The 24,221-nt window shown below is 36.4% G+C and overlaps 1 protein-coding gene across 3 annotated transcripts in view; it reads left to right on the forward strand.

Annotated features, from left to right (window-relative positions):
- OCA2 (OCA2 melanosomal transmembrane protein) overlaps window positions 1–24,221 on the forward strand; it is a 481,635-nt gene that overhangs the window by 251,010 nt on the left and 206,404 nt on the right. For all 3 annotated transcript variants that reach the window (XM_032843099.1, XM_032843101.1, XM_032843102.1), the window contains one exon: window positions 4,946–5,073. In XM_032843099.1, coding sequence (XP_032698990.1) covers window positions 4,946–5,073 — 128 coding nt within the window. The remainder of the gene's footprint in view (window positions 1–4,945; window positions 5,074–24,221) is intronic.

The following is a 24,221-nucleotide window of genomic DNA, read 5'->3' on the forward strand; positions in this document are numbered from 1 at the left end:
CCTGTTGTTGTTGTTGATTTTAGCCATTCTGATAGGTGTGAGGCAATATCTCATTGTAGTTTTAATTTGCATTTCTCTGATGATGGTTGATGTTGAGCATACTTTCACGTGTTTGTTGGCTATCTCTGTGCCTTTTTTGGAGACATGTCTGTTTGTGTCTTCTGCCCACTTTGAAATGATCATACAGTTCTTATCATTTCTTGAATTTGTGTAGTGTTATCACAGTGATTTGTGGATATCAAACCACTCTTGAAACCCAGGAATAAATCTCATTTGATCATGGTGAATGATTTTTTAAAATTTAATTTAAAGTTTTTTAGTGTTCCAAAATTCATTGTTTATGTATCACATAACTTGTTCTAAGATTTTATGATTATAAAATTAAAGGTAAATTACTGGAAGCTGAATATCATGGAGTGTTTAATTTTCCTTTGTTTTGTGTTTGTGTTTGTTTTTTAGGTCTCTTGCATTACAGTTCCCCAATATTATGTTCAGTATGCCTATGGGATAAAACACCACAGCTGTGAATGATTTTTTAAATGTAATGTTGGGTTCAGTTTCCTGATATTCTAATGAGAATTTTTGCATGCATGTTCATCATGGATATTGTCATATAGCTCTCTTTTTTAGTGAAGTCTTTATCTGGTTTGGTATCTGGGTAGTGCTGGCCTCATAGAATGAATTTGGAAGTCTTCCTTCCTTCTCTACTTTTTGGAATAGTTTTGGAAGACTAGGTATTAATTATTCTCTAAAAATTTGGTAGAATTCACCTTTGAAGTCATCTGGCCTTGGATTTTTGATTGTTGGCAGTTTTTTCATTAATGATTCAATTTATTTGCTGGTTATCAGTCTGTTTATGTTGTCTATTTCTGCCTGTTTTGCTTTTGGTAGTTTATATGTTTTTACAAATTTATCCAATGATTTTTGTTGGGTTTCTTTGTACCTCCCGGATCTGGATATCTGTTTTCTTCCTCAGATTAGGGGAGTTTTTAGCTAATATATGTATATATGTATGTATATATTATATGTATATAATATATATATAACATATATATTATATATTATGTTAGCCACCATATAGTAGTATTAGTTTTTGATGTAGTGTTCCAAGATTCATTGTTTATGTATAACAAAAAATTAAAAATAGAGCTGCCCTATGACCTAGGAATTGCACTACTGGGTATTTACTCCAAAGATACAATTGTAGTGAAAGAAAGAAAGGTCATACATACCCAATGTTCATAGCAGCAATATCCACAATAACCAAACGGTGGAAAGAGCTGAGATGCCCTTTAACAGATGAATGGATAAAAAAGATATGAGGGTTTTGAAGGGGTGGGGGGTGGGGGAGCCTGGTGGTGGGTATTATGGAGGGCATGTATTGCATGGAGCACTGGGTGTGGTGCATAAACAATGAATTCTGTTCACCGAAAAGAAATTAAATAAAAAAAAGAAGATATGGTTCATATATACAATGGAATATTACTCAGCCATCAGAAAGGATGAATACCCAACTTTTCTATCAACATGGATGGAACTGGAGGAGATTATGCTGAGTAAAATAAGTTAAGCAGAGAGAGTCAATTATCATATGGTTTCACTTACTTGTGGAGCATAAGGAATAACATGGAAGTCATTAGAAGGAAAGGAAAAGTGAATTGGGGGAAATTGGAGGGGGAGATGAACCATGAGAGACTATGGACTCTGAGAAACAAACTGAGGGTTTTAGAGGGGAGAGAGGTGGAGGGATGGGTGAACCTGGTGGTAGGTATTAAGGATGGCATGTATTGTATAGAACACTGGGTGCTATACATAAACAATAATCTTGGAACCCTACATCAAAAACTAATTATATATTGTATGGTGACTAACACAACACACACACACACACACACACACACACACACACACACACAAGAAAATGACAGCTGCCAGTTCCATTGTTTCCAGAGAGGTCTCTCCATGAACACTGCTTCTTTGGGACATGCTCTGAGTTGAGCAAATAACTTCCCCACTCTGTGCCCCAGGCACTCTGCAGATAGTCTTTCCCACACTGTATGTCTGCCAGATGGTTGCTTCACCTTCTTTTTGAGAGTGACCCCAGTGTCCTCCAGGCTCAATCCCAATGAAGCCCACTGACCTTTAAAATTCCAGGCTTTAAGCCCTGCTGTCTGTAAGAACTCACAAAATTCGGCCCCTCTCACTTTCAAGCCAGTTGCTATGGGGATTCCTCTTCCCAGTGTGGGTTCCCCTATTTGCTAGTCTCTCTCTTACCCTTCTCCATGACTATGGCTCCCTCCCCATCTCCGTGACCATGATCCGCTTCCCTCAGTTCCTCAGAGTCCACAGTCTCTCAAGATTCGTCTCCCCCTCCATAGTATAGAGTATATATGGATCACATCCTCTTTATCCATTCGTCCGTTGAAGAGCATCTTGGTTCTTTCCACGGTTTGGCGACTGTGGCCATTGCTGCTAGGAGTGTTGGGGTACCAATAGCCCTTCTTTTCACTACATCTGTATCTTTGGGGTAAATACCCAGTAGTGCAATGACAGGATCATAGGATAGCTCTATTTTTAATTTCTTAAGGAATCTCCACACTGTTTTCCAAAGTGGCTGCCCCAACTTGCATTCCCACCAACAATGTAAGAGGGTTCCCCATTCTCCACATCCTCTCCAATACACATTGTTTACTGTCTTGTTAATTTTGGCCTTTATAACTGGTGTCAGGTGGTATCTCAAGGTGGTTTTGATTTGAATCTCCCTGATGGCTAGTGATGATGAACATTTTTTCATGTGTCTGATAGCCATTTGTATGTCTTCATTGGAGAAGTGTATGTTCATGTTTTCTGCCCATTTAGGAAGACCTGTATAAAGAAGACCTAAATAAATGGAGATACATACCATGTTCATAGATCAGGAAAACCTACATTTTAAAAATGCTCTTTCCAAATTAATCCATATGTGGCCTCTCAATGGTCTCTATACTCTAATTCCTGATGTTAATGTCTGTATGTGTTATGTTGTGTGGCAAAGGGACTTTGTAGATAGAATTAAGGTTACAAGCCTTAGGTAAGATTTTCTTTGATTATCTATGTGCACCCAGTGTAATCACATGGGCCTTTAAAAGTAGAAATGAAAAACAGGAGAGTCATTTAGAAAGATGAAACAGAAAAGGCAAAAGACATTAGAAGTATGAGAGGGACTTCACCTACTATTGCTGGTTTTGATGATAGATGAGGGTGAGGGTCCTCAGGGAATGTGGGTGATGTCTAGAAGTGAGAACAACTTCTGGGTGACAGCCAGTGAGGAAATTGGACCCTCAGTCCTTCAGCTGCAAGGAACTGAATTATGTCAACAATTTGAAATAATAAGAAAGCAGATGCTCTCCTAGAGCCTTCAGAAAGAAATTCAGCCCTGTCATGAGCCTGATTTTGTTTTGGTGAGGCTCTTGTCAGAAATGTAGCTGAGCCCACCATACTTCTGACCTCTGAAAACCATGATAGGCTTTATTTTAAGCCACTATGTATGTGGTAACTTGTTACGGCAGATATAGAAAGCTAGTAGTCTTTTTTTTTTTTTTTTAAAGATTTATGTATTTGTTTTAGAGAGAGAGAGAGAGAGAAGGGGGGCAGGCAGGGGATGAGGAGAGGGAGAAAGAGGAGCCTGGAGCAGGGCTTGTTCTCATAGCCCTGAAGTCATGACCTGAGCCCAAATCAAGAGTTGGACACAACTGATTGAGCCACCCAGGCACCCCAAAGTAGTATTTTTTCTATGTCTATAGAATTTATAGTCATGGCACTGTTCTTTTTCTTGATAGTGGCAAATTTCATTTTCTCATGTTTTGTCCTATTCAAATTGGCTAAGGTTTACCAACCTTCCTGATTTTCTCTAAGAACCAAATTTTGGTGTCATTGCTTTGCTTTAATATTTTTCTACTTCCTTTTTCACTGATTCATCTCCAATTCTATCCTTTTTTTTTTCCTTTTTCTTATTTGGGTTTTATTTGTCCTACTCATTAAAGAAAATGAGCAGACTGTTTAAACAAAAACTTCACAAAAGAAGATCTATGGATGGCAAATAGCTACATGAAAAAAACACTCAACATCATTAGCCTTTAGAGAAATACAATTTGAAACCACAATGGATACTGTTCATACTCATTGGAATGTCAAGAAATTAAAAAAGGCTGACCCAGTGTTGAAAATCTTGGGTAACAAATTCTCATACAGCTGGTGGGGTTGTAAAATGTTGCAACCATTTTGGAAAACAATTTCACAGTTTCTTAAAACATAAATATTCTATAATATTAAACTATCATTTGATTAGCTATTCCATTCCAAGGTATTTATCCAATGGAACTGAAAATATATGCAGGTATTGATAATTGTATATGATAGCACATTCATTTGTAATAGTCAAATAATGGAAGCAATGCAAATATCCCATCAATGGTGAATAGATACATACATCATCCCATAGCCATATTATGACATACTACTAAACAAGAAAAGTAATGAATTATTGATTCTCAAACCAGTACTGAAGAATCTTAAAATAGTCATGTTGAAATGGAAGCAGTCAGACAAAAGAATGTATGCTGTATGATTGCATTTATAGAAAATATAGAAAATGTAAACTAATCTATAGTGAAAGAAAATACATGAATAGTTCCTGGGGATAGAGTGGGGTTACAGAGGGAGCAAAAGAGGATACAAGAATACAGATATTAGTAAACTGCTGAGAGTAGTGAATGTTTCATTATTTTGATTGTATTATTGGTTTTGTGTGTATATACATTAGCCAAAATATAAATTGTACATTTTGAATATGTTCAGTTTGCAGAATATAAATTTTCTTCAACAACAAAGAAAACAATCAGAAGATACAAATTCAGTGTATTAAAATTGAACCCCATCTCTGTCTGTATGTCCACTTGTTTTTCAGGGTGGATTGCTATTCTGGGTGCCATCTGGTTACTAATTTTAGCTGATATTCATGATTTTGAGATCATTCTACACCGAGTGGAATGGGCAACTCTTCTATTCTTTGCAGCACTCTTTGTTCTGATGGAGGTAAGACTTTAGAACATTTGCAATGTAATCTTTTACCTGACTTTTATATTTCATATTTTATTGAGTGAATTAAAAAAAACCCCATCTATAACTTTCCACATATTCACCAATGAGAAAGTGATGGATTTTGTAATTCGAGTATTTTAAGTTAAACCAGTTTATCTCAGCCATCTAAATATTTCTGATGAAATTGTTTATTTGGTTGCTTTTTAAAAATTATCTTTGTGGCTTGTAAACTTGTTTGAATTTCATTTGCTATAAAGTAGAATTTGCTATAAGTTGTGTTTTGAGCTGAATGACTCAATTGGTAGGGTAATATTATCTTGATGATCAATTTATTTTGTGTAATACTTAAGTAAATTAAATATTCTATGTTATCATGGAAAAGACTACATCAAAGAAAAGAGTGAATAATATGTATTGTTTTAGTTACAGTTATTGTTACAAAATTTATTAAAATATTATTCACATTATTGTTTGGTCTTGAGACTTGATTTATGAACTTGTATTCTCCTCAGATGCAAGGTTTGATGATGTAGAAAAATACTACTCCCTAAAAGATATCATGAAGCACAACAAATATCTCACATTAATTACCTTAACTTGCGATGACAGACACATGCAGTTCTATTTCTTCTCTGGTTTAAAACTTTCACATCCCCCCCCCCCACCTGTCTTTAAAACAGGTCCCTTGAATTTTTGTAATTTGTGTCTTTACTCATGATGATTGTGTGAATGTAATCAAGTGATTCATTTAGTCCCTTCAGATCTCTCAGGGAGTTGTGAATTATATTCAAGGTCCTTGGTTTTCTACTCAGAAACTTCACCTTTTTTTTCTGGGTATTCTTCCTACACTGAACACATAGAATATGGAGGGGAAATTTCTGGTTACTGTTTTCATGACTGAACTTTGAAAGTCTCTGCCTTGATTACATGTTTACTCCAGGTATATATTGCTATCTCATCTGGGTTTGGGGCATATTTTTCCTAGTTTTATATTTCACTTTGTTTCAATGAAATAAACAACGGGATTTTAAAAACAACTTTGTTGAGATGTAGTTTACATATCATAAAATTCACCAATGTAAGTTTATAATTCAATGATTTTTAATAAATTCAGAACATTTTCATCATCCAAAAAGATCCTGTATATCTTTTACAATTAATTCTAGCTCCCAACTCCAGCTTTAGGCAACTACTGATGTTTCTATTTGTTTGTCCTTCCTGTACATTTTATCTAAAAGAGTCATATACTGTATAGCCTTTTGTCTGATTTCTTTAATTAGAATAATGATAGTAATGTTGTTCATGCCATTATATGTATCTTTATCTCATTTTTTATTACTGAATAGTAATCCACTATGTGCATATACTATATTTATTTACCCAGTCACTATTTGATGAATATTTGTATTATTTCCAATTTTGGATTTTATGAATATTACTTTCAGAAACATTTGTGTATAAGTCTTTGTGTGGAAATATATTTTCATTTCTTTGAGGTAGATGTTAGGCTTTATCATAAGTTTAGCTTCTTAAAAAACAGCCAAAATGTTTGCCATGGTGGCTGCACCATTTTACATTCTCACCAGTAATGAAATAGGATTCCTGTGTCTCTACATTCTCACTATCACCTATTGGCTTTCGTTTTGATTATTAGACATTCTGTATGTATGAAGTGGTATCTCATTGTGATATTCAACATCATGTTATTAGTCATTTTTATATGTTTGGCAAATTTCTACTCAAGACTTTTCACTACTTTTCATTTGGGTTTTTTCTTTTTTGAGTCATAATAGTCCTTTATATATTAATCTTTCACTAAATATGTGATTTGATTCTGACTGTACATTTCCATGATATAGAAATACAATTATTAATAATTTTTATATTAATGTTGTATCCTGTGACCTTGTTGAACTCATTTATTATTGTCGTAGTCATTTTTGGATTCCTTAGAATTTTCTTTCATATCATTTGCTAATAAAAACATTCTTCTTTTTCTAATCTGGATGCCTCTAACTAGTTCACAGTCTCTCCCTTCCTCTCTTTCCCATTCTTTTCCTCTTGTCTTGTTATCTAGAACTTCCAGTTTACTGTTGGATAGAAGTGGTAAGCACTGACATCCATATGTTATTCTTGAGTTTAGGGGCAAAGCATTTTCACTATTATGTGTAATGACTGTTACAGGGTTTTCTTTCTTTTAACTTAATTTAATTTTATTTTTTTCAGTGTTCCAAGGTTCATTGTTTATGCACCACACCAGTGCTCCATGCAATGTGTGCCCTCCTTAATAAAAGTTCCAATACATTCCTGGTTTGTTTTAAATTTTTATCAGAAATGAATATTGGATTTTGAAAAATCCTTGTCTCTATCTAGTGATATGACCATGTGATTTTTATCCTTAAGTCTATTAATTTGAACCTACTAATATGGTATGCTACATTAATGGATTTTCAGATGTCAAATCTACTTTGTATTCTTAGAATAAATCTCACTTGGTCATGGTGTATAATAAATTGTTGAATTTAGTTTGTATATTCATGAGGGATATTAGTCTGTATTATTATTTTTATGTGATGTCTCTGGCTTTGGTATCAGCATAATACAGAATGAGTACAATAGAATAAGTTGAGAAGTGTTCTTTTGGAGAGTTTGTGAAGGATTTTTTTTTAATTTTTTATTTTATTTTATTATTTTTTTATTTTCAGCATAAGAGTATTCATTGTTTTTGCACCACACCCAGTGCTCCATGCAATCCGTGCCCTCTCTAATACCCACCACCTGGTTTCCCCAACCTCCCACCCAAGGATTGGTTTTAATATTCAATTGGAATTTAATTCAGTTGGGCCTGGAATTTAATTTGTGGGGAAGTTTTGTGGTTGTTTTTATGAACACAATTTCTTTGGTCATTCAGATGTCCATTTCTTCTTGAATAAAGTTTAGTAATTTTGTCTTTTATGAATTTGTCTATTTCATTTAAATTGTTTATTTTTGGCATAAGTTGTTTATAATATTGCCTTATAGTACATTTTTGTTTTTGTGAAAGCATTAGTGATGCCCCCTTTCTTATTTCTGATTTTGGTGATTATTCTCTTTTTTTCTTGATTAGTATAGGTAAAGTTGGTCAATTTTGTTAATCTTTAAAAAAAAACACAAATTTTAACTTCATTGACTGTCTATTTTTTTCTATTTTACTGATTTCTCCTCTAACTTTTATTATTTAATTTTCTTACACTTTCTCTTGGCTTAATGTTCTTTCTTTTCCCCTTGGTTCTTAAGGAGGAACCTGAAGTTATTGACTTGAAATCTTTGTTATTTTCTCATACAGGCATTTAAAGCTATATAGCTTTCCTCAGGCACAACTCTGCATCCCTTAAATTACATGTATTGTTCCATTTTCATTTAGTTCAAAATATTTTCTAATTTTCCTTGTAATTTCTTTTTGAATCATAGATTATTTAGAAGTATGTTTAAGTTCCAAATGTTTGAGGATTGCTCATATTGCCTTCTGTTTTTGTTCTTTAATTTAATTCAGTTGTGTTTTTCATCATTTCAGTTCTCTTAATTTCATTGAGACTTGTTTTGTGGTCTAGAATTTTGTATTTCCTGGAGATCATTCCACTTGTTCTTGAAAAATAGGTTGTTTTATGGAATGTACTATTAAATGCCACATATGTGATGTTTCTATCAATTATTGAGAGTGGCTTATTGAAGCCTTCATTATTGTTGATTTGTATATTTTTTTCTTTCAAGTGTGTTCATTTTGCTTTATGTGTCTTGAGGATCTGTTGTTAGGCACATATACTTTAGAATTATTATATCATTTAAATGAATTGAGATTTTTCATTCTCTTGTGTCCCTCCTTTTCTTTAGTAATACTTTTGTGGTGGAGTCTAATTTGACTGATATTGATATAGCCAATTTAGCCTTCTTTTGTTTATTGTTCATATGGGCTATCATTTAAAAAAAATCCAGTTTGACAATTTTTCTTTTGATTGAAATGTTTAATCCATTCACATTTAATAGTATTATGTTGTTGAGTTTATATCTCCCATTTTGCTATTTGTTTTTGCTATTTCTTTTTGTTCCTTTCTTCTCTGCTGCTTTCTTTGTGGTAAATATTTTCTTCTGTATCATTTAAATTTTCATCTTTCTTTTTTTACACCATATTTAAAAATTATTTTCTTATGGTTACAGGAGTTAAGCTATGCATCTTTATTTATTACAGCCTACTTTGGATTAACAGTAACTTTCTTCTAGTAAAATATAGAAATCTTCCTCCAGTATGACTCCAGTTTCTCATCTCTTCTTTGTGCTTTTATTGTTATATATGTTTATATCTTTGTTACATGCCTAACATTGTTATATCATTACTATTTTTTGCAGTGTATTTTAAATAAAAAGAAGAAAAATATATCCATACAGTATTTTATAAATATATATTTGTCTTCTCCATGGCTCTTTATTTCTTTGTACAGATTTAAGTTGCCTTATGGTGTCAGCCTGAAGGAGTTCCTCTAGTATATCTTATAGAGCAGGTTGGTGAACAATGTATTTTCTTAGTTTTTTTGGTATGTGAATGCCTTTATTTTGCCTTCATTTTCAAAGGATAGTTTTGATGGATTAATATAGGATTCTTGGGCTATAGTTGTTTTTTCTTTAAACAGTTCAAATCTGTCACCCTACTGCCCTGTGGTCTCCATTATTTTATTTTTTTGGTCTCCATTACTTCTTACCAGAAGTCAGGTGTTAACCATGCCTTTTTTTCTCTATGCATAGTGACTCCATTTTTCTTTTGCTGCTTTTGAGACTTTGTCTTTCAGTAGTTTGACTATGATACACCTAGGTGTAGACATCTTTGGGTTTATTGTACTTTTTTTTTTTTTTTAGTTTTTCAGAGCTGTAGATTTATTTTACAAAATCAAATTGTAGTATTTGAATAGTTTTTGATTATTATTCCTTCAATTACATTATTATCCCCCCTTTTTTCTCTTCAAATTGAATTGCTTTCCTCTCTTTCTGGGACTCATCACAGTCATGTTTGTTTGCCAGATGGAGTCCTACGGTTCTTCATTTTGCTCATATTCCTCACTATTTTTTCTTTCTATTCTTCAAAGTAGTAATCCTATTAATAAATTTTAGTTTTCTTCTTTTTGAAGATTTTACTTATTTATTTACTGGTGAGAGACCCAGAGAGCATAAGTGTGGGGAGGGACAGAGGGAGAGAGAGAAGCAGAATCCCTGCTGAGTGGGGAGCCCAATGTGGGGCTTGATCCCAGGACCCTGAGATCATGACCTGAGCCAAAGTCAGATGCTTAACTGACTGAGTCATCCAGGCACCCTGATGAATTTTACTTTTCAGTGAGTCTTTTTCTGTCATCTCAAATTTACTATTGATTTCCTTTGCTGAATTTTTCATTTCACTCATGCTTTTCAATTCCAGAATTTTCATTTAATTTTCTTAAAATCAACTTTTGTATTTTTATGATTTTTATGATTTTCTTTTCTTTTCTTTTTTTTTTTTTTGAAGGAATTAACATTTTTATTCTTCTGTCCTCATGAGAAGACATGATGCTGCGTATAGAACACCAAAAAGGGGGTGCCTGGGTGGCTCAATGGTTAAGCCTCTGCCTTTGGGTCAGGTCATGATCCCAGGGTCCTGTGATCGAGCCCCACATCAGCTCTCTTCTCAGCAGGTAACCTGCTTCCACCCCTCCCCCCGCCTCTCTGCCCACTTGGTGTTTTTTTTTTTTTTTAAATTTTCAGCGTAACAGTATTACTTGTATTTGCACCACACCCAGTGCTCCATGCAATCCGTGCCCTCTCTAATACCCACCACCTGGTTCCCCCAACCTCCTACCACCCACCCCCCGCCGCTTCAAACCCCTCAGATTGTTTTTCAGAGTCCATAGTCTCTCATGGTTCACCTCCCCTTCCAATTTCCCCCAACTCCCTTCTCCTCTCTAACTCCCCTTGTCCTCCATGCTATTCGTTATGCTCCACAAATAAGTGAAACCATATGATTTTTATGATTTTCTTACTTAAGACTTTATTGTCTTCATTTTTCAGTTCTTCAGAAATTATTTCCTTCAGTTCTTTGAATATATTTAAAATTTGTTTTGAAGTTTTTTCTGAATCCCGCATCTGTGCCCTATTTGCAATTTCTATTGAATATTTTTTCCTCTAAAGTATGGAATATACTTTCCTGTTTTTGTTGTTGAAAAATGGAAAATTTAGATAATATATTTTATCAACTGGCTAATTCATTCCCCTGGAAGATTGTTGATTCTGTTTATATGAAATCACTATAAATGTTCTTATCTTTAGAACAATTTTTATCTTAAAGTCAATATTTTTCTGATATTAGTATAGCCATGCCATCTTTTTTTGGATTATTGTTCATATGGTAAATCTTTGTCATCTTTTTACTTTCACTTTGGACCTTTAAATCTAAATTTAGTTGCTTATATATAGTGGGAACATATTTTTAATAAAAATTCAATTAGCCAGGATCTGCCTTATAATTGATGTGTTTATTCCATTTACATTCTGTGTACATATTGAGAAAGTAGTATTTCTGCATAATTTTTAATTTTTACATCATCCTTTATACATATCTTTTTGTCTGTTTTCCTGATCTCTCTGTTAAGGTGTTTGTCTTTGTTGATATCACAGATAACTGTTAGTTTTAACTAATTCTCAAATTATTACTCTCTTGGTTGACAATTCCTGGGTGATAAATTTCTCCACAGTATGATCCAGTTAAATTTGCTACCCTTTGGTAGGGTGGTTTTTGAAATTTGTTTTTTAGGTTTGTTCTGACTCTATGAGGTTTCTTCCTAGCTGTCTCTTTCCCTAGCTCTCTCTGGTAAACTAGCTAGCATGTGGGTTATCTTATTACTCATGGAGCTATCAGCCTCTTCTTAATTGCTTACCATCAAGTCTTTATTTTTTTTATTATGTTCAGTTAGCCAGCATATAGCATATCATAAGTTTTTGTTGTAGTTTTCAGCGATTCATTAGTTGCATATAACACCCAGTGCTCATCCCAACACATGCCCTACTTAACACCCATCACTTGGTTACCCCACCCCACCCCTCCCTTCTGTAACTGTCAGTTTGTTTCCCAGAGTCCAGAGTCTCTCATGGTTTGCCTCCCTCCCTGAATTCTTTCCCTTCAGTTTTCCCTCCCATCCCCTGTGGTCCTCCTCTCTCATATGCTTCACATATGAATGAAACCATATAATTGTCTTCTCTGCTTGACTTATTTCACTTAGCACAATCCCCTCGAGTCTTTGTTTATTTTTTTAAAGATTTATTTATTTGACAGATATCACAAGCAGGCAGAGAGGCAGGCAGAGAGAGAGAGAGAGGGAGAAGCAGGCTTCCTGCTAAGCAGAGAGCCTGATGTGGGGCTCAATCGCAGGACCCTGGGATCATGATGTGAGCCAAAGCCAGAGACTTTAACCCACTGAACCACCCAGGCCCCCCAAGTCTTTAATATTTTTGAGAGAACTCTGAGGCTTGAACTTCCCCACACTCGGTTTTAAATAAAGCCAGTCCCTTTGGGGAGAGTTTCAGAGCTGTCTTTTCTTATGGCCTCTGTCTCCTCCTGCACAAAATCTCTGAGTCACTGCTGTATAGCTAAGGGCAGGGACAGTGACCTGTTTCTCTTGGAATGATACTTCTGCTTTATGAGTAGGGCACTGAGTGCAGGCAATAGTCACTGGTGTTCTAGGCTTGCAACTCCTGATTTGGAACTTAAACCATCCAAAAAGGGTCCATGAGGACAGTCATGGTTCTAGTATTCTTTTTCTGATACATCTTAGATAGGACTTCCATCCTATGAGTGGGGCCTGGGTGGAGGAGGAGATCTAGTTTCATGGCCAAGGTCTCGGGAGGGTCTGCAACATTGAACTAGGGAGAAGGAATGCTGGTAGCCTATTCTGCCCAGGATGATATGGTAGTTTTTTCACTGTGAGATAGGGAGAGGGAGCCCTATCTTCTGGAACATACCCATAATCTTCATTATGCTGAGTCCAGGGTGGGGAATACTTTATATTTGAAGTGCCATTGTTATTCTGGTTCTTATGAAGATTTTCTTGAATAAATATCTCATCACTGGTTGCATACCCTTAAGATAATTTCCAGAGAATATTGTAAAAAAAATATTGTTTTTTTCAGCATGTCCGTTTTGTTGAGAAGTAGGCATGCAGAGCTCCTTATCTGGCCATCCCAAAGTTAAGCTTCCCCACATTTCTTTTTATTTGTTTCTTTGTTTATTTTTTGTCCTTCTAAGGTCAATAATTAGTGATTTCCAAGGCAAGTAAAAATTCTGAAACAACATGAATACATTAACAGCTGAGTTTTTTTTGAGAGGTAATTCAAAGTTTATTTATCTCACTTTAATGTAACAAAATGGTCTATAGCAAAGTAAAACCAATTAGCATCATCTTTAAAATTGACCTGGAGCGATTCACAAATATGATGTTTCTAGTATTTTTTCTGTCTGTGTATGTTTAGGTAGCTTAGTTGGGTAATATTTCCTAGTGTTTATTTTATTTTCCTGTTACTTCTTTGAGGCCAGGATGGTAATTATAACACCTAAGACACTCTTAAGTTGGTACAGTCCTCAACATACATTCTAGGAGCTGATGGAAACTGTACCACCACAACTCCCCTAGCCTACATCATATGCCGCATCAGTTGGGACCATGTGTTTTCTTACTACCTGAGGTCTTAAACCTACTCATGTAATTGTGGATATCAGGGTAATAATGGTTCTTCAAAAAGAACTATATGACATTCATCTTTTTGGGTATATTGGACTTTTTAATCCTTTAATTTTTTCTTATAAAGATAGCTTACTTAATTCCCTTTAATTGCCTCTTATTTTTCTCTCAGCAATTAGGGGAACCAAACTGGGTATATTGATTTAGTTAGCGTGATGCTGGGAAAGACAATTATGTCTCACTTTATTCAGTCTACAGCAGTATTCTAGTGATAAAACTCAGGTATTTTCTGCATATGAGCACTGAATTGGGAGAATTTGTCCAGTTGTTTTTTTATTTTTATTTTTTAAATTTAATTTCATTTTTTCAGTGTTCCAAGATTCATCATTTATGCACCACACCCAGAGCTCCATGCAATATGTGCCCTCCTTAATACCCACCACCAGGCTCACCCCCCACACCCCTTCCCTCCAAAAACCCTCAGAGTATTTCTCAGAGTCCACAGTCTCTCATGGTTCATCTCCCACTCCAATTTCCCCCAATTCACTTTTCCTTTCCTTTTCCTAATGTCCTCCATGTTATTCCTTATGCTCCACAAGTATGTGAAACCATATGATAATTGATTTTCTCTGTTTGACTTATTTCACTCAGCATGATCTCCTCCAGTCCCCTCCATGTTGATACAAAAGTTGGCATCCTTTCTGATGGCTGTGTAATATTCCATTGTATATATGGGCTACATATTCTTTATCCATTTGTGTGTTGAAGGGCATCTTGGCTCTTTCCACAGTTTGGCAATTGTGGCCATTGCTGCTATGAACATTGGGGTACATATGGCTTCTATCTTCAAGTTATGTGGAAGTCCTAGTTTTGTAGAGTTTTACTTCTTGTTTATCTTATCTTTTGAGGAGGAAATTTTGTGAGACAGGCAGTTATACCATTCCTATTGTCCTTAGCTACTCACATTGTCAACTTCTTTTTTTCTATTTAAATTCAATTAGCCAACATTATTCGTTACAGATGTAGAATTCAGTAATTTGTTAGTTACAGGTAATACCCAATGCTCATCACATCACATGCCCCACATAATGCCCACCACCCAATTACCCCATGACCCCACCTTCCCTCCAGTAATCCTCAGTTTGTTTTCTATTGTTAAGAGTCTCTCACGGTTTGTCTCCCTCTCTGAATGGGAGAAGTAACTTCCATTCAGTTTTCCTTTACTTCCCCTATGATCCTTTGCACCGTTTCTTATATTCCACCTGTGAGTGAAACCATATGATAATTTTCTTTGATTGACTTATCAAAGAATGTGGGGCTTGATCCCAGGACTCCAAGATCATGACCTGAGCCAAAAGCAGAGGCTTAACCCACTGAGCCACCCAGGTGCCCCTAACGTTTACCTTTTTCAAGAAACAAGAATAAGTGGCTCCTGGGTGGCTCAGTGGGTTAAGCTTCTGCCTTCAGCTCAGGTCATGATCCCAGGGTCCTGGGATCTAGCCCCACATCGGGCTCTCTGCTCTGCAAGGAGCCTGCCTCCACTTCTCTCTCTGCCTGCCTCTCTGCCTACTTGCGATCTTTGTCAAATAAATAAATAAAATCTTTTTTAAAAAAGAAACAAGAATAAAGGATGTTGTAATAAAATAGTAGGGTGGTAGGAAGTACTGATAATGTCCTTAGAAAAAGTTATTTAAATTAAATAAACTTATGAACAAGCAGTAGTGTCTCAAGAACAAGGTGATCATTGCACTTGTTGAGTAATCTCAGCTGATAATAAATGGCAGGAACTCTTGAGAAGCCTAATGGATGGACATTAACTCCAGCACAGTTGGATCAAGAGATCAAAGGATATTGTCAGAACTGTTACACTTGCCCTCCCCCCAATATCTGGTATTTGCTTAGCTTTATTTCCAAGCTGACTCCTCCCAAGATGATATGGAGAACCTAGTCCACAGTCTAGTATCTCAGAAAGAGTGACCCTCTCCCAGGATCTTATCCACCTCCCAGGGATTCTGATGCTCCATCCACCAGGAAGGAGCCTGCAATGGTGGGATGAGGTAGGTATATAGTTTACAGGGAATGAAGAGGGCTGACTTTCAAAGGGAGATGGAAAATGAATGTGTATGTATGTGTTTGTCAGCTTGACCTGGCAAAAATGCTCAACCTAAAAATATTTTTATTTGATGCCTCAGCACCTGCTCAGAGGTTCTGCCACACTGCCCTGTTGAGGCCTTCCCCACAGTATGCTGGCTTTTTCCACAGCCGGGATGCCCTTCCTCGCCTTCAGATTAAGATCACTTCCCCAGATTAAGGTCCTTCCTCAGTCACAAAAGTCATAGTCTATTTTATTGGTAAGTATATGTGCTTGGGAATATTTGAAGAGTGAATGATTTACTTTAAGATTGACAGTTTCTTCTGTTTGTAAATTTTTCTTGGATTTTCTTGTAATGTCACAGATGCAAACTAAGAATTAGATTTCTTAAAATTCAGAAGTTTATACTTCAATTTGGGGAAAAAGCATTTAAAAAGTAAATGTAGTTAGTTAATTTTTAATAATGGCCTCAATAAGTTCCATTTAAATATAATGTTGATTTGTTGAATAAATCAAATCATGGATACATTTTAATGTTCCAAAAGTTATGAAATCATCTAAGCTTCATAAAAAGAAAGTATTTCATCTATTTTAATTTTTCTTGAAAGTCTTTATTTGTCAAAAAAATAGTAAAACAGTTTTTCTTTCATGATTTCAAAGTTTGCCAATATTATATAGTTGGAAGAATTCAGAAGAGTTCTTATGTTTTCCATAGTTGTGCAGTCTGTGTCACCAGGAGTCCACTGGGTTTCACAGATCATTGAATTTCCATTGCAGGAAACATTAGAGATTATTTAACTGAATCCTCTCATTTTATGAATAAAACTCAAGTAACAAACATGTCAAATAGCACTCCCTGGGACCCTTCTGGAAACAGTGACTCTCAGTGGACAACTCCAGACAGTTCCCTGCCCTTCCTATATTCCTTAGTCATTGGGAAGAACTCATTGTAGATCTTGTGCCATGAGGCTGCCAGTGGCACTCCCGGATAGGCAGGTCTGAGTGGACTAAACAGCCACATTCTGCTACTGCACTGGCTTTTATATCCAGGATTTGTGTGTTCATTTGGAAAAGACCTGCACCACCACCTGCAGCTTCTTTTAGGGGACTATTTACAGAACACAACTTTCCTGGTCCTGAAGCCAAGTCAACTTTAACAAGGCCCCAGTCCCCAGGGGAAACATGTTTTGGTGTTCTATTCCACTCTCCACATCAGCTCTGAAGTGCTGTCTAGTCTGGCAGTTGTGGCACTCACCTTGGTCTGAAGGCAGTTGTTTTTTCTATGCCCCTGGTTTCTGTGGGTATTCCTTTTCATTCTTCCTCTTAGCCAAATGCTGGCCTTGTATTCTTCTCTACAAACAGAGTGCCATGGCAGTAGGCTCTCTTTACAGCATCAAATGGGGCCAGACTGATTTTTCCTCAACATTTTTCTCCCTCTGATGGTGCATCCAGTACAGGATTTTCTTTTTTACTTTAACTTATTTTTAAAATTAATTAATTAATTTATATTTATTTTATTTTATTTTATTTTATTTTCAGCATAACAGTATTCCTTGTATTTACACCACACCCAGTGCTCCGTGCAATCTGTGCCCTCTCTAATACCCACCACCTGGTTCCCCCGAACTCCCACCCCCGCTGCTTCAAACCCCTCAGATTGTTTTTCAGAGTCCATAGTCTCTCATGGTTCACCTCCCCTTCCAATTTACCCGAACGCCCTTCTCCTCTCTAACTCCCCTTGTCCTCCATGCTATTTGTTATGCTCCACAAATAAGTGAAACCATATGATAATTGACTCTCTCTGCTTGACTTATTTCACTCAGCATAATCTCTTCCAGTCCTGTCCATGTTGCCACAAAAGTTGGGTATTCATCCTTTCTGATTGAGGCATAATACTCCATGGTGTATATGGACCACATCTTTCTTATCCATTCGTCTGTTGAAGGGCATCTTTGTTCTTTCTACAGTTTGGCAACCATGGCCATTGCTGCTATAAACATTGGGGTACAGATGGCCCTTCTTTTCACTACATCTGTATCTTTGGGGTAAATACACAGTAGTGCTACTGCAGGGTCATAGGGAAGCTCTATTTTTACTTTCTTGAGGAATCTCCACACTGTTCTCTAAAGTGACTGCACCAACTTGCATTCCCACCAACAGTGTAAGAGGGTTCCCCTTTCTCCACATTCTCTCCAACACATGTTGTTTCCTGTCTTGCTAATTTTGGCCATTATAAGTGGTGGAAGGTGGTTATCTCAATGTGGTTTTCATTTGAATCTCCCTGATGGCTAGTGACACATTTTTTCATGTGTCTGATAGCCATTTGTATGTTTCATTGGAGAAGTGTCTGTTCATATCTTCTGCCCATTTTTTGATATGATTGTCTGTTTTGTGTGTGTTGGGTTTGAGGAGTTCATTATAGATCCTGGATATCAACCTTTTGTCTGTCCTGTCATTTGCAAATATCTTCTCCCATTCCATGGGTTGCCTCTTTGTTTTGTTGACTGTTTCCTTTGCTGTGCAGAAGCATTTGATCTTGATGAAGTCCCAAAAGTTCATTTTGGCTTTTGTTTCCTTTGTCTTTGGAGACATATCTTGAAAGAAGTTGCTGTGGCTGATATCGAAGAGGTTACTGCCTATGTTCTCCTCGAGGATTCTGATGGATTGCTGTCTCACATTGAGGTCTTTAATCCATTTTGAGTTTATCTTTGTGTATGGTGTAAGAGAATGGTCGAGTTTCATTCTTCTACATATAGCTGTCCAGTTTTCCCAGCACCATTTATTGAAGAGACTGTCTTTTTTCCACTGTATATCTTTTCCTGTTTTGTCAAAGATTATTTGCCCATAGAGTTGAGGGTCCATATCTGGGCTCTCTACTCTGTTCCACTGGTCTGTGTGTCTGTTTTTATGCCAGTACCATGCTGTCTTGGTGATCACAGCTTTGTAGTAAAGCTTGAAATCAGGTAATGAGATGCCCCCAGTTTTATTTTGGCTTTTCAACATTTCCTTAGCAACTTGGGGTCTCTTCTGATTCCATATAATTTTTAGGATTATTTGCTCCAGCTCTTTAAAAAATACCGGTGGAATTTTGATCGGAATGGCATTAAAAGTACAGATTGCTCTAGGCAATATAGACATTTTTTAAAATATTTTTTTAAAATTTATTTTCAGCATAAGAGTATTCATTGTTTTTGTACCACACCCAGTGTTCCATGCAATCCGTGCCCTCTCTGATACCCACCACCTGGTTCCCCCAACCTCCCAACCCCCCCACCTCTTCAAACCCTTCAGATTGTTTTTCAGAGTCCATAGTCTCTCATGGTTCAACTCCCCTTCCAATTTCCCCCAACTCCCTTCTCCTAATTCCCCATGTCCTCCATGCTATTTGTTATGGTCCACAAATAAGTGAAACTGTATGATTATTGACTGTCTCTGCTTGACTTATTTCATTCAGCATAATCTCTTCCAACCCATCCATGTTGCTACAGAAGTTGGGTATTCATCCTTTCTGATGGAGGCATAATACTCCATAGTGTATATGGACCACATCTTCCTTATCCATTCGTCCGTTGAAGGGCATCTTGGTTCTTTCCACAGTTTGGCAACCATGGCTATTGCTGCTATAAACATTGGGGTACAGATGGCCCTTCTTTTCACTACATCTGTATCTTTGGGGTAAATACCCAGTAGTGCAATGGCAGGGTCATAATGAAGCTCTATTTTTAGTTTCTTGAGGAATCTCCACACTGTTCTCCAAAGTGGCTGCACCAACTTGCATTCCCACCAACAGTGTAAGAGGGTTCCCCTTTCTCCACATCCCCTCCAACACATGTTGTTTCCTGTCTTGTTAATTTTGGCCATTCTAACTGGTGTAAGGTGATATCTCAAAGTGGTTTTAATTTGAGTCTCCCTGATGGCTAGTGGTGATGAACATTTTTTCATGTGTCTGATAGCCATTTGTATGTCTTCACTGGAGAAGTGTCTGTTCATATCTTCTGCCCATTTTTTGATATGATTATCTCTTTTATGTGTGTTGAGTTTGAGGAGTTCTTTATAGATCCTGGATATCAACCTTTTGTCTGTACTGTCATTTGCAAATATCTTCTTCCATTCCGTGGGTTGTCTCTTTGTTTTGTTGACTTGTTCCTTTGCTGTGCAGAAGCTTTTGATTTTGATGAAGTCCCAAAAGTTCATTTTCACTTTTGTTTCCTTTGCCTTTGGAGACATATCTTGAAAGAAGTTGCTGTGGCTGATATCGAAGAGATACTGCCTATGTTCTCCTCGAGGATTCTGATGGATTCCTGTCTCATGTTGAGGTCTTTTATCCATTTTGAGTTTATCTTTGTGTACGGTGTTAGAGAATGGTCGACTTTGATTCTTCTACATATAGCTGTCCAGTTTTCCCAGCACCATTTATTGAAGAGACTGTCTTTCTTCCACTGTATATTTTTACCTGTTTTGTCGAAGATTAACTGACCATAGAGTTGAGGGTCCATATCTAGGCTCTCTACTCTGTTCCACTGGACTATGTGTCTGTTTTCATGCCACTACCATGCTGTCTTGGTGATCACAGCTTTGTAATAAAGCTTGAAATCAGGTAACGTGATGCCTCCAGTTTTATTTTTGTTTTTCAACATTACCTTAGCGATTCGGGGTCTCTTCTGGTTCCATACAAATTTTTGGTTTATTTGCTCCAGCTCTTTGAAGAATAACTGTGGAATTTTGATTGGAATGGCATTAAAAGTATAGATTGCTCTAGGCAGTATAGACATTTTAACAATGTTTATTCTTCCGATCAAGAGCATGGGATGGTCTTCCATCTTTTTGTGTCTTCTTCAATTTCTTTCATGAGTGTTCTGTAGTTCCTCGAGTACAGATCCTTTACCTCTTTGGTTAGGTTTATTCCCAGGTATCTTATGGTTCTAGGTGCTATAGTAAATGGAATCGATTCGCTAATTTCCCTTTTTGTATTTTCATTGTTACTGTATAAGAAAGCCACTGATTTCTGTACCTTCAGTTTGTATCCTGCCACGTTGCTGAATTGCTGTATGAGTTCTAGTATATAAAGAATCATGTCATCTGTGAAGAGAGAGAGTTTAACTTCTTCATTGCCAATTTGGATACCTTTTATTTCTCTTTGTTGTGTGATTGCTGTTGCTAGGACTTCTAATACTATGTTGAACAAGAGTGGTGAGAGTGGGCATCCTTGTCGTGTTCCTGATCTCAATGGGAAGGCTGCAAGCTTTTTCCCATTGAGGATGATATTTGCTGTGGGTCTTTCATAGATAGATTTGATGAAGTTCAGGAATGTTCCCTCTATCCCTATACTTTGAAGCGTTTTAATCAGGAACTTTGCTGGATCTTGTCAAATGCTTTTTGTGCATCAATTGAGAGGACCATGTGGTTCTTCTCTCTTCTCTTATTGATTTGTTCTATCACATTGATTGATTTGCCAATGTTGAACCATACTTGTAGCCCCGGAATGAATCCCTTCTGGTCATGGTGGATAATCGTTTTAATGTGCTGTTGGATCCTGTTTGCTAGGGTCTTGTTGAGAATCTTAGTATCCATATTCATCAGTGATATTGGTCTGAAATTCTCCTTTTTGGTAGGGTCTTTGCCTGGTTTGGCGATCAGGGTAATGCTGGCTTCTTAGAAAGAGTCTGGAAGTTTTCCTTCTGCTTCAATTATTTGAAACAGCTTCAGGAGAATAGGTGTTATTTCTTCTATGAAAGTTTTCTAGAATTCCCTAGGGAATCCATCAGGTCCTGGGCTCTTGTTTTTTGGGAGGGTTTTGATCACTGCTTCAATCTCCTTACTAGATATCAGTCTATTCAGGTTGTCAATTTCTCCCTGGTTCAATTTTGGGAGTTTATAGTTTTCCAGGAATGCATCCATTTCATCTAGGTTGCTTACCTTATTGGCATATAACTATTGCTAATAACTTCTGATGATTGTTTCTACTTCCTTGGTGTTAGTTATGATCTCTCCCTTTTCATTCATAATTTTATGAATTTGGGCTTTCTCTCTTTTCTTTTGGATTAGTGTGGCCAATGGCTTATCGATCTTATTGATTTTTTCAAAAAACCAGCTTCTAGTTTCATTGATACGTTCTGCTGTATCTCTGGTTTCTCATTGATCTCTGCTTTAATCTTGATTATTTCCCTTCTTATGTGTGGAGTTGGTTTGATTTGTTGTTGATTCCCCAGTTCTTTAAGGTGTAGAGACAGCTGGTGTATTCTGGATTTTTCAATTTTTTTGAGGGAGGCTTGGATGGCTATGTATTTCCCCCTTAGGACCACCTTTGCTGTATCCCATAGGTTTTGGACCGAAGTGTCTTCATTCTCATTGCTTTCCATGAATTGTTGAAATTCTTCTTTGATTTCCTGGTTGATCCAAGCATTCTTAAGCAAGGTGGTCTTTAGCTTCCAGGTATTTGACTTCCTTCCAAACTTTCCCTTGTGATGGAGCTCCAGTTTCAACGCAATGTGATCTGAGAATATGCAGGGAATCATCTCAGTCTTTTGGTATCGGTTGAGTCCTGATTTGTGACCCAGTATGTGGTCTATTCTTGAGAAGGTTCCATGTGTACTTGAGAAGAACGAGTATTCTGTTGTTTTAGGGTGGAATGTTCTGTCTATATCTATGAGGTCCATCTGGTCCAATGTGTCATTCAATGCTCTTGTTTCTTACTGATTTTCTGCTTCAATGATCTATATTGAGGGAGGCATGTTAAGGTCTCCTACTATTAATGTATTCATATCAGTATGACTCTTTATCTTGATTAATAGTTTTCTTATGTAATTGGCTGCTTCCATATTGGGGGCATAGATATTTACAATTGTTAGATCATCTTGGTGGATAGTCCCTTTAAGAATGATGTAGTATCCTTCTGTATCTCTGACTACAGTCTTTAGTTTAAAATCTAATTTATCTGATATGAGAATCGCTACCCCAGCCTTCTTTTGAGGTCCATTGGCATGAAAGATGCTTCTCTGTCCCTTCACTTTCAGTCTGGGTGTATCTTTAGGTTCAAAATGGGTCTCTTGTAGACAACATATGGATGGGTCCTGTTGTTTTTTCCAGTCTGCAACCCTGTGCCATTTTATGGGCACATTTAGGCCATTCACATTGAGAGTGATTATTATTAGATACGTTTTTATTGACATCGTGTTACTTTTGAAGTCTTTCTTTCTGTAGATTGTCTCTATATTTCTGTTCAATGCTATTCTTAGGATTTTTCCTCTTTTATAGAACCCATCTTAATATTTCCTGCAGTGTCGGCTTGGTGGTTGCATAGTCTTTTAAGCATTGCCGGTTTTGGAAACTCTTTATCTCTCCATCCATTTTGACTGTCAGTCTTGCTGGATAACGTATTCTTGGCTGTATGTCCTTCTCATTTATTGCCCTGAATATATCTTGCCAGCCCTTTCTGGCTTGCCAGGTCTCTGTGGACAGTTCTGACATTATTCTGATGGGCTTTCCTCTGTCAGTAACGAGCCTCTTCGTCCTAGCGGCTTTCAAGAGATTGTATTACCATTATGAGTCCTCAATTTGACTATCAGGTGCCTTGATGTTTTTTTGGAATCTATAATCTTGGGGGAAGGCCGTTCTGCCTCTAGTACATGAACGCTGGTTCCATTCACGAGATGGGAAAATTTTCATGAAGAACTTGTTCCACTATATCTTCTATACTTCTTCCTTTCTCCTCCCCTTCAGGGATATGTCATTATTTATTTACATGGAGTTGTACATGTTGTTCTCATAGTGACATGCATGAGGCATGTTGAAATCCCATGCAAGACAAAACTATCCTGATTACCTCATCTACCTGCTGCATTTGATTCTCTCTGAGAGACATCTTTGCCTGAGCCTTATCTTCCAGGTATAGAAGAAAAAAATATGATTGTGGAAATGTGTTCATCAAGTTTTTAAACACTTAGTAACTTCTTTGAAAAAAATTCTAATTTCAGAATTTTGACTTTAACAAAAAGGATACTACTCACACTTATTTAAGTTAGAAAATTTAGATAAAAAGAAGAAAATACCTATGCTTTACACCACATTGAGAATCTTCAATATTTTATTGTATAGCCTTTTTATTTTCTATATGTATATTTATTAATATCAAATTAGAATCATTTTTAAAAATTAGAATCATTTATTCATATACATGAATTTATAATTAAAAATATAATTAAAAATTTCCCGCATCACTCTTATACATATTCTCTAATAACCTGTTTCTAAACTTTTTTATGTAAATGTATTGCCATATTATCTAAAATATCATGTGGCTGTGCCATACTCAGCTGGCATTT

The sequence above is a fragment of the Lontra canadensis genome, unplaced genomic scaffold, assembly GCF_010015895.1.
Source record: "Lontra canadensis isolate GAN:19392208 unplaced genomic scaffold, GSC_riverotter_1.0 scaffold135, whole genome shotgun sequence".
Classification (NCBI taxonomy): Eukaryota; Metazoa; Chordata; class Mammalia; order Carnivora; family Mustelidae; genus Lontra; species Lontra canadensis.